At 36.2% G+C, this 11,884-nt stretch overlaps 2 protein-coding genes across 2 annotated transcripts; both read left to right on the plus strand.

The window, feature by feature from the left end:
- Positions 1–403: 403 nt before the first annotated feature.
- Positions 404–7,678, plus strand: GCK72_021314 (uncharacterized protein; the record flags this gene model as incomplete). Its single annotated transcript, XM_053734182.1, has 9 exons — positions 404–532; positions 1,845–2,127; positions 3,141–3,293; positions 4,347–4,417; positions 5,226–5,336; positions 5,563–5,679; positions 6,412–6,504; positions 6,809–6,930; positions 7,507–7,678. The coding sequence occupies 9 exons, from the start codon at positions 404–406 to the stop codon at positions 7,676–7,678; spliced, it is 1,251 nt and encodes a 416-aa protein (XP_053583095.1).
- Positions 7,679–9,123: 1,445 nt separating this feature from the next.
- Positions 9,124–11,552, plus strand: GCK72_021315 (uncharacterized protein; the record flags this gene model as incomplete). Its single annotated transcript, XM_003095201.2, has 4 exons — positions 9,124–9,206; positions 9,906–10,629; positions 11,202–11,335; positions 11,384–11,552. The coding sequence occupies 4 exons, from the start codon at positions 9,124–9,126 to the stop codon at positions 11,550–11,552; spliced, it is 1,110 nt and encodes a 369-aa protein (XP_003095249.2).
- Between the last annotated feature and the right edge of the window lie 332 nt (positions 11,553–11,884).

An 11,884-nucleotide genomic window follows, 5' to 3' on the forward strand; every position in this document is an offset into this window, starting at 1 on the left:
CTGATCAAAAACATGACTTTTAGCTCGAAAATATTGAATTTTCCGCTTGAAATCATCAATTTTAAGCTGAAAATTATGTTTTTTGACCAAAAATTTCTAATTTTCAGTCAAAAAATCGAGAATTTGAGGTAAAAATTGACATTTTCAGCCAAAAATTCCCAATTTTTCCGAAAAATCTCCTTTTTTGTAGTTTTTGTAGTCTTTTTTCTCCGTTTTTCTAGATTTTTAGGTCTCTTTTTCGTTATTTTTTGAACTTTTCGCTTGTTTTTGTGTCTTTTTTCTAATAAAATGTTGATTTTCAGCCGATTTCTCTTGATTTTTATGCATTTTCGGTGATTTTTCCCGTTCAATTACTCCATTTTCCCCTTCTTTTTTTGTCCATCTGTGTATCCTGTGTATCCAGATGTCCCTCATCTCTCTATTCATCAATGCGGGACTGAGTGCTGGCGGAGCGGTCGTCTGTTATCGATTGATTTTAGATTATATTCCGATTTTTATTGCACGGAAAATGTATGGAAATGATCAGTGTAAAGTGAGTTTTTTTATGGGTTTTCAGGTTATTTTCAGTCGTTTTTGGCTGAAAATCTGAGTTTTTCAGCTTAAAAATGACGGAAAATCCTACTTTTTCACTATTTTTAACTAAAAACTTGGTTTTAAGCTTATATAGCGGACATCCAGACACCCGGACACACCTACAGACATTTTGACACTTCATTAGTCATTTTTGCTCATTTTCGGATCCAAAATTCCCATTTTTCACTATTTTTGGTCTTAAAACCTGATTTTATCCCAATTTTCTGGACATCCTGACACACAGACACACTGACAGACTTTAAAAACACCGAAAATCAGCTATTTTCGGACATCTGGACACACAGACAGACATCTGAACATCAAAATTCAAAAATGCACAAAAAGTTTACTAAAATCGCAAAAAAATGATTGAAATCAATTGGAAATTTTGATAAATTTTCGATTTTTGTGGACATCCGGACATCCCTACAGACGTTTTGACCCTCCTGAAGTCATTTTTGCTCATTTTCGCATCCACAGTTCCCATTTTTCACATTTTTCGGGCATCTAGACGTCAGAATTCAAAAATACCTGAAAATAGACGACAAATACACCGAAATTCGTCAAATTTCCGTTTTTCTGTCTATTTTTGCAATTTTTGTGGACATCCGGACATCCGGACACACCTACAGGCCAGAGTTGCATGGAAGTGAAAATTTCTTATCCGGAAGTCGGAAGTCGGAAGTGAATTTTCTTATCTGGAAGTCGGAAGTCGGAATGATAAAAATGCCCGGAAGTCGGAAGTCGGAATTCCATGCAACTCTGCTACAGACCAGAGTTGCATGGAATTCGGACTTCCGACTTCCGGGCATTTTTTCCATTCCGACTTCCGATTTCCGACTTCCGGATAAGGAATTTTACTTCCGACTTCCGCCATTCCATAACTGTGGAATTTTCGAAAAGTATATTTTGCAGAAATACAAGGAAAAATGGTCTAAAAGGAGAGAAAATAGGCTTTTCTTCAGCCAAAACCTAATTTTCCACTGATTTTCGCGAATTTTATGATTTTTCTTTTGGAGTTTTTGAAAGTTTGAGAAAAAATCTAATTCCGACTTCCGACTTCCGGGCGTTTTTTCACTTCCGACTTCCGTCTTCCGGATAAGGAAAATCACTTTCGACTTCCGACTTCCGGATAAGAAATTTTCACTTCCATGCAATTCTGCTACAGACTTCAAAATGCTCCGAAAATTTGCTAAATTTCCGATTTTCTGGACATCCGGACAACCGGACATACCTAACCTCCCCTCTCACAACCGTATCTTCATTTTCAGGTCTCAAATGCTCCAGTGCCTGAACCAATGGGAGTAATCTGTGCAGCAGTATATCTCATTGTAATGTTCATGTTTATTCCCGTCCCTTTCTTCGAATGGATCGGAATGGAGTCAACTGAGTTTCCCTATGCGAAACTCCTTGCAATTCTCTCCGGACTCATTTCGATTTCGACGGCGATTCTGTTGGGATTCGCTGATGATATGCTTGATTTGAGATGGAGACACAAATTGTTGTTTCCCACGTTGAGCTCGTTGCCCCTGTTGATGGTTTATTATGTTTCAGGTGGGAAAAATTTGGGAAAATCACTGGAAAATATGTTAAAATCGGTCAAAATCGATGAGAAACGGCAAAAAATTGATGGAAATCGGTTAAAATTGATGAAAAATTAGCTAAAATTGGTCAAAATCGGTTGAACTCGGTCAAAACTGACTGAAAATATCAATTTTTCCAAATAAGTTAACAGTTAAGTTAACGACTGAAAAATCAGTCAAAACTGACCGGAAATTGCTGATTTTTCGCTGAAAATGAGGAGAATCGCTGATTTTCATTATTTATAAAAATCGGCAAAATCAGTGAAAATCGCTGAAAAATCGGTTGAAATAGATGAAAAATAAGCTAAAATTCGTCAAAATTGACTAAAAATTGCTAATTTTCGAGATTTTTGTAATTGAAATTTAAGCTGAAATCAGTCAAAACTGACTGAAAATCTCAATTTTTCGAAAAAAACCTCATTTTTTGACTGAAGTTGGCTGAAAATAACTGAAAAATCGGTCCAAAATTTCCCGAAAATTGCTGATTTTTTGCTGAAAATGAGCGGAAATCAGTGAAAAACGGCCGAAAATCGAAAATTTTCAGAATTTTTCATTTAAAAAATTGGTTTAAAACTCATTTTTGACTGAAATTTACTGAAAAAGTATGAAATTAGTAAAAAATCAGAGTTTTCTGTCGAAAATAAGCGAAAAAATGAGAAAAATCGATTCAAATTGGTCAATGATGACTGAAAATCTCAAAATTGCAAGTTTCAGAGCTAAAAATAGTTGAAAACGAGTCTAAATTTTGAATTTTCGAACCCAAATTACCTTTCTTAACTGAAAAAGCTTCCAGACCGCATTTTTGACACATTTTGACTGAAATTTCGATAAAAATTGTGCTGAAAATCAGAAAATCGGTCCATATTTTGAATTTCTGATCAATTTCCTATCATTTTCACTGGTTTTTCGATAAAAATCGACCGATTTTTCACAAATTTAACAATTTTGCGGACACGGGACACACAGATATCTTCATTTTTGCAGGCAACTCAACTACAGTAATCGTTCCATCAATCGTCCGCCACCTCATCCATCCGATAGCCGTCCTTCCGATCACTATTAATATCTCATTCATTTATTACATTTTTATGGGAATGGTCATTGTGTTCTGCACGAATGCTATCAATATTTTGGCGGGTACGGTATCTTACTAGGGAATGGTCATGGAGTCAGTGTGGAGGGATGTCACTTATATCGTTGGAAACCTGAGAAAACGCTGATTTCAAATATATATGTTCAGTTATGTCCCTTGAGGTCTGGTATTCGAGAAAAACGAGGTCAAAGTTCGTAAAAATGACAATTTTTCATTAAAAAAATTTGGCGGTGTTGACCCCCGTTTTCTCGACCATCAGACTTCCAGGGCAAAAACTGAATATATATTTGAAATCAGCGGTTTCTCAGCTTTCTAATGATATAGGTCACCTGCAGCAGAGTTGCATGGAATTACGACTTCCGACTTCCGGGCATCTTTATTATTCCGACTTCCGACTTCCGGATAAAAAATTTTCACTTCCATGCAACTCTGACCTGCAGGCCTTCCCATGTTAGAAGTGGCCACAGCTCCAGGGGTGTGCGGAACGGAATTCGGAATTCCGAAAAATTCCGAAAATCGGCTCATTTTCGGAACGGAATTCCGATCGGAATATTCCGAAAAAAAAAATTCGGAACGGAATTCCGATCGGAATATTCCGAACACAAATTTTCGGAATGGAATTCCGATCGGAACGTTCCGAAAAAATTCGGAATGGAAGAGAAAGTACTGTATTAAAGGCGCATGCGCACTTTTCATGACGGGTCTCGAACAGATTTTTTTCCGCAGTTTTCAGGCGGTTTTTTTTAAATTTTCGTCTTTTCGCTGTGTTTTTTAAACAAAAAAACGGTTTTCAGCATTCGATATGGGTAAATGGGACAATCTGTTGAAAAAAAAATTCCGAAAGTCCGAAAATCGGAATATTCCGACATTCCGAAAGTCCGAAAATCCGAAATTCGGACAATTCCGAAATTCCGGTATTCCGAAAATCCGAAATTCGGAATAGTCCGAGATTCCGAAAGTCCGAAAATTTGAAATTCGGACGATTCCGAAATTCCGAAATTTTGAAACTCGGACATTTTTTAGTGTCCGAAATTCCGAAATTTTCCTGTCCGCACACCCCTGCACAGCTCAAAGATTACTGTATCCATTGTTTATAGGAGTCAATGGATTGGAAAGTGGACAATCACTGGTGATCTCCGCGTCGGTTAGCTTGTTCAATTTTGTGCAGGTAGGTGGTCATATGGACATACGGACAGACATTCGGACATAAAAAATGAAGAAAATTCGCTGAATTTCCGTAAAAATGTTACTTTTTTCAATTTTTCCGATTTTCTGGACATCCGGACATCCGGACAAATATACCAATTTTGTGATTTATAGCCAAAAGTTCACTTTTTGGACATCCGGCAACTCTGAAATTGTGCCAAATTTCTGTTTTTTGTCAATTTTCCCAAACTTTACTGGATCAACATTTTTTAAAGCTAAAAATCGACGTTTTCTGACTGAAAATCGACTTTTTTCTCGGAAAATGGACTTTCCTGGCTGAAAATCTATATTTTTAAGCTGAAAATCGACATTTTTTGACTGAAAATCGGGGGTTTTTGGATGAAAATCGACGGTTTTTTGGATGAAAATTGACTTTTTTTAAAGCTAAAAATCGACGTTTTCTGACTGAAAATCGACTTTTTTCTCGGAAAATGGACTTTCCTGGCTGAAAATCTATATTTTTAAGCTGAAAATCGACATTTTTTGACTGAAAATCGGGGTTTTTGGATGAAAATCGACGGTTTTTTGGATGAAAATTGACTTTTTTTAAAGCTAAAAATCGACGTTTTCTGACTGAAAATCGACTTTTTTCTCGGAAAATGGACTTTTCTGGCTGAAAATCGATATTTTTAAGCTGAACATCGACTTTTCTGGCTGAAAATAGTAATTTTTGGCTGAAAATCTACATCCGGACATCCGTATGTACGGACACACCGATAGACCGATTTCCGCCCTAACAGACATCCGGACACCCTTCTTTATTTTTTCAGATCTACCGATTCGGGACTGAAAATACAACAGGATTCTGGCATCATATCATCTCGTTGTACTTTTTACTCCCATTCACTGCATGCACCGCCGTTTTGTTTTATTTCAATAAGGTATGCGTGGCCTAGGATCCGTCGACTCGGCCATCGTGATATTTCAGCACGAAAATGACGTCATTCCAGTTTAAACAAGTGCTACCGTAATACTTTAACGAGAAAAATTTGAATTTAATTCAATTTTTGACAATTTCAATCGATTTTTGATGGTTTTTCGGCTGAGAATGGCTGATTTTCATCGATTTAAAGCCTAAAATCATCTGAAAATCTTTAATTTTTGCAGTATCCATCGCGAGTATTCGTCGGTGACACATTCTGCTATTGGTCTGGAATGACACTAGCCGTCGTATCGATTTTGGGACATTTCAGCAAGACTTTGATGCTTTTCTTCATTCCACAGGTAATGAGCCCGAAAATTTGGACAAAAAATCTCGAATTTTGACACAAAATCCTTCAGAAATGCCATTTTTTGCTGAATTTTGGATTCGAAATCCCGATTTCGACTTAAAATCTCAAATTGGACATACAGACACACCGACAGACAATTTGACACTTTTTTCACTCATTTTGCACAATTTTCGATCCAAAAACGCCATTTTTCACTATTTTTGGACATCCGGACACACAGACAGACATCTGTACATCACAATTCAAAAATACCTTTTAAAAAAGTTGACTAAAATAGCAGAAAAGTGGCTGAAATCAGTCGAAAATTTAATTTTCCGTTTATTCTGGACATCCGGACACACAGACATACCGACAGACCTCAAAAATACTGAAAATTAGCTGAATTTCCGGTTTTTCTGGACATCCGGACATCCGAACACACAGACAGACATTTTGACACTTTTTCCACTAATTTTTCACAATTTTGGATCCAAAATTCCCATTTTACACAATTTTCGGACATCTGGACACACAGACAGACATCTGGACATCAGAATTCGAAAATACCTAGAAAGTTGACTAAATTCGCCGAAAAATGACTGAAATCAGTCGGAAATTTTGATGAATTTCCGTTTTCTGGACATCCGGACACACAGACAAACATGTGGACTGTCTGAAACTCGAAAAAATGCTGAAAATGTCAAAATTTGGACATCCGGACACACAGAAATCCCATTTTTTGCAGACAATCAACTTCGTCTACTCAATCCCTCAACTATTCCATTTGGTGCCTTGTCCAAGACATCGATTGCCGAAATACGATCCGAAAAGTGATACGGTAAGCGGACGGACATTCGGACACACGGAAATTCAAAAAAAATAGTAAAAAATCAAAGTTTTTCGATGAAATTGAGTGAAAAAGTGAGAAAAATCGGTTTAAATTGGTCAGTAAAGACTTAAAACCTCAAAATTTCAAGTTTTAGAGCAAAAAAGATGAAAATTTGAACCAAAATCATCTTTTTTTGCTGAAAATAACGGTTTTAGTGAAATTTGGATGAAAATTTTGCTATTTTGAACAAAAATGACCGATTTTTAATCGATTTTTCACAAATTTCGGACATCCGGACACACAGATTTTGCAGGTGAGCATGAGTATAGCTGAATTCAAGAAAAGTGAGCTGAAACTGCTCGGATCGATATTCATTTCGATTTGTCGATCGATTGGAATGTTATATGTAAAGGAATTTGAGAAGGATGGAGAAATGTAAGTGGACATCTGGATATCCGGACAGACAGATACACAGACAGATGGAAAATCGAGAAAAATTAGACAAATTCATTGAAAAACGGAGGGAATTGCGGTTTTTTTGGCGGAAAAACGAAAAAAAAAACGAAATTCGGACATGGATGTCGGTCTGTGTGTCCCGATGTCTAGATTTCCGGAAATTGGATTTCGGGACATCTGGACACACCGACAGACCTCAAAAACGCGGAAATTCGGCTGAAAATTGTTGAAAATTCCGGTTTTCCGATTTTCGTGGACATCCGGACACGCAGACAGACAGAAAGTGATGAAAAATTTGGAAAATTTGGGGAATTTTCGACATTTTTTCCCCCGAAAATTCGATTTTTGGACATCTGGACACACTGACAGATACACACACAGACAGACCTCAAAAACACCGAAAATTCGCTAATTTTCCGTAAAAAATTTGTTTTTTTCCGCAATTTTTCTGGACATCCGAAAATCCGAACACACCGACACACCTACAGACCTCAAAAACACCGGAAATTTGCCAAATTTTCGATTTTTGTGGACATCACACTTCAATTGTTCCAGATATCTCCGTATCAACAACCTGACAATCATCAATTTGGTGCTGAAATTCGGTGGTCCAATGCATGAGAAAACGTTGAACGACGTGCTAATGACCATTCAAATTCTCTCCTCTTGTCTCGCATTTTTCATTCGATTCTATCTCGCCTCGTTGTTTTATGATGTTGTTGAGTAATTTTATGTGATTTTTTGGTTTTTTAATGTGATTTTTGTGTTGGGTTACGGTAGTTTTGGAGTTGGGTGATTTTTGAGTGAAAAATCTGAAGTTTTACTGTGAAAAAAATAAAGTTTGGCCAAGGATTTTCAAAAAAAATTTTCGCGCTCAAAACACTTTAGTGCATTTGTGAACTAAAGCGTTTTGGGCGCGAAAATTTTTTTTGAAAATCCTTGGCCAAACTTTATTTTTTTCAGAGTAGGTGAAAATTTGATGAAAATGCTGAAATTTTGTGATTTTCAGACGAAAATTGAGTTTTAGAGCTTGAAATTAGATTTTCAGCCGAATTCCGGTAATTTCAGACGGAAAACGCCCATTTTTTCTGATTTTTTACTGTTTTTCACTCAAAAATTGCTCAATTCCTTATCTACCGTAACCCCACTATTTCCAGCCATCCCCCCTTATTCTTGTCCACATTTTCAATTCTTTTTTTTTCCATTTCCTTCTCTCTGGGTTCTTTTTTATACCAAACGAATGCTTTATCTGTCGTCTTTTTTTGGGTAAATTTTTAAATTATTTTTCCGAGTTTTCGGGAGTTTCAGAAGTCTAGAGAGATGTATGATAAAAATAAGCGTCAGAATCGGATTCTACATGAAATTTGCAACATTTTAGACCCCTCAATTGTCGAATTCCGAGAATTTTGGTTTTTGACCCCCTGGGTGTCTAAAATATGGACCAAATCTCAAAGATGTCAAAATATATTCAATATGGGGCTCAAAATTTCAGGAATCTTGTGGGGAACATGAATATGACAATAGTTTTGGCCACAGGTCTCACTGGAAGTCAAAATGAGCATAAATATAAAAAATGTTTATGACAATTTAGGATTTTTTTGAGAAAATGTGAAGTCTGAAAAACAAAAAGACATTAAATTTGGATTCTTCATAAAATTTGCAACGTCTTAGACCCCTCAATTGTCGAATTCCGAGAATTTCGGTTTTTGACACCCTGGGTGTCTAAAATATGGACCGGTTTTCGATGTTGTCAGAATATAGTAAAGATGGGGCTCAAAATTTTGGAAATTTTGTGGAGATCACGAATATCACACCTATTTCTCATGAATGTGTTTCAGATTTCAGATTTGAAATTACCTAAGTCTGAAAAAATTTGAGAAAAATTTTTCCGAAATTTTTTGTTTTTTTTTCTCTTTTTTTACACCACCCATTGCAAACGCGCTCTATTAAACTCTTCACATTTCTATCTGTTCCGTCTTTTTTTCCACACAAACAAACTCCCCCCTTTTTCCCCTCATTTCGCAATTCTTTCTGTTTGTCATCTTTCTTTTCATTTCCAATTCTTAGAAAATATATTTCATGTTTTCCCAGAACTCTACCCGCTGATTCATTGATAAAAACGAAGTCTGGAAATTGAAAATTTCAGTTTTCAAAATCATACGATTAAAAAAAATGCAAAAACTGGAACCAATCTGGCAAAATTTGCCGTTTTTCTTCAAGTCGCAAGTAGTGGAGAACTTGGATTATAAGGATCGGTGAGTTGGTTTAATAATTATTTGAAAAAAGTAAAAAAAAATCAAAAAACTTCTTTTAAAAAGACTAAAAATTTTACACTTTTGGGACAAATGGGACAAATGGGACATTGGGGACGCCGGAGATAAAAATGAGTGAAATATTCGGAATCTCCGTGAAATTTCCAAAATTTTGAGCCCCATATTGATTATATTCTGAGATTTTCAAAAACCGGTCCATTTTTAGACCAACCGGGGTACAAAAATCAAAGTTGACGGAAAATAGCCGATATGGGGCTCAAAATTTTGGAAATTTCATGGAGATCACGAATATCAAAATCATTTTTGTCTCAAGTGCCCACAACGTCCCATTTTTATCGAAGTGTTAAAAATTGAGGTATCGCTGTGGACTTTTTGAGTCGTTGTGCTCTCCTAGGAAGCCTGAAACTGATTTGAGTAACATATTTGAAATCTCTATAAAATTTCCAAAGTTTTGAGCCCCATATTGGCTATGTTCTGACAATTTTAGTTTTTGCGCCCTGGGTGGTCCAAACAGGGACCCGTTTTTGAAAATATCAGAAAGTAGTCATTATGGTGCTCAAAATTTCGGAAATTTTACGTAAATTTCGAATATGAAACTCATTTTTGTCTTAGGTGTCCCCAGATGTCCCATTTCTGTCACATCAGCAGTCAAAATTTTTGAAAATTTCAAAAATTTTCCAGCTGCTGCCTCCGCAAGTGCTCTAAAGCCGATTTGTATCTAGTGGATTCTTCACCCAACCGTCTCGATTCAATTGCCATTAATACCTACGAAAACTACTCGTTTTTGTCATGGAGCGACACTGGCAAGACAGTTTACACCGTAAAATATTATAAAAATTGTGGTGAAACCGATTTGAGACTGGAATTCTCGGCGGCGCCAAGTCTCTTTATCCCTACGAAAAATGAGAAGATATTATTCAAAAAAACCAAAATTTTGCAAAATTTGGACCCAAAATCTGATGACATGGATCATGTTCTTATCGATTTTTCAATAGCTCTCAAAAAATTGACATGTGACAAAATATTGATTGGTGACGTCATCTTGAAAGGACCCCATCCAACAGCGCATCCCGAGAAGACAATGAAATTCAGAGAACGTCTTCTGAATCAGATGACGTCACCTATAAAAGCAAAATGTCTCTATTTGAAGTGGGGAAACGAAATGGATGAAGTTGAAGAGATTCTGAAGAATTTCGACTCAAAAACGCTGAAAAAATTGGAAATTTCGGATAGAAACGCTTTTTGGGAACTATCGAAAATTATGAAGATGGAGCAGTGGAAGAAAGCGGAAAAAGTGCATTTGGAGGTGCTATCTGATCTAAAAATTGATGATTTGATGCACTTTTCGGAGATCCAGATGCATGTGAGAACTTTGGAGGAAAATGATTTGTGGAAGGTTATACAGGTTGGTGGCAGAAATGGGACAGTCGGGGACAACTGGGACATCTGGGACAAATAATAATGTCAGATTCGTAATCTCCATGAAATTTGCAAAATTTTGAGCCCTATATTGACTATATTCCGTCAATTTTGAGATTTGGTACCTGGGGTGTCTAAAATATGGACCGATTTTTGATAGTGTCTGAAAATAGTCAATATGGAGCTCAAAATTTCGTAAATTTTATGGACATTCCGAATTTGGTCTTTGTGAGGTTCTTAGACCTCAAAATAGTCCAATACGGAAATTTCGAAAAATTTCAAATAATCAGTTTTAGCTTATTAGTGCGTCTATATTACAAATGACTGTGAAATTTGAAATCTCCATTCAATTTCCAAAGTTTTAAGCCCGATATCGACTATATTCTGACACTATCGAAAATTGGTCCATATTTTAGACACCCCATGTACAAAATCTCAAAGTTGACGGAATATAGTCGATCTGGGACTCAAAATTTTGCAAATTTTACGGAGATTCTGAATATAATATTCATTTTCCCTCGTCATTTTTATGAAAATTTGAAACTTCCATTTTTTCAGAACTTCATCACGAAAAACCAACATCGCTCATTCTTTCACTTCAGTTACCGTACAATCGACCCAGATTTGCAAAGAATTTTGGGAACCTTCAATGTACCAATAAAAGATGAGCCGATAAGAGCGAGTACTCAGGTGTAAGTGCAAAAAAAATTCAAAATCGAAATTTTTGTTTGAATTTTCAGTAGACAAATGCTGGAGCGCCGTATTAATCACACTCAACGCTTTCCAATGCCATCGCCTGACTTAGTTCTGGTTGTGATGATAGCTGATAAGGAGGTGATGGGTACAGTATGCCGTAAAGATAACGTGGATGTGGAGGCGAAAGTGGAAACGGGAATTTTAAGAGAATAATTTGATGTGTATTTGTTGTCCGTGTAAAATTTGATGTAAATATCTTTTTTTTAAATAAAGAACTTCTTAAAAGTTTTCTCGATATTGAAATCTTGAGAATGACAGAAATGGGACAGTCGGGGATTTCTGGGACAGATAATAATTTCAGATTCATAATCACCATTAATTTTCCAAAATTTTGAGCACCATATCGACTATATTCCGTCAACTTTGAGATTTGGTACCTGCGGTGTCTAAAATATGGACCAATTTTCGATAGTGTCAGAATATAGTCAATATGGGGCTCAAAATTTTGGAAATTTTGCGCAGTTTCCGGAAATGTTACTTATTTT

Source organism: Caenorhabditis remanei, chromosome V (assembly GCF_010183535.1).
Source record: "Caenorhabditis remanei strain PX506 chromosome V, whole genome shotgun sequence".
Taxonomy (NCBI): domain Eukaryota; kingdom Metazoa; phylum Nematoda; class Chromadorea; order Rhabditida; family Rhabditidae; genus Caenorhabditis; species Caenorhabditis remanei.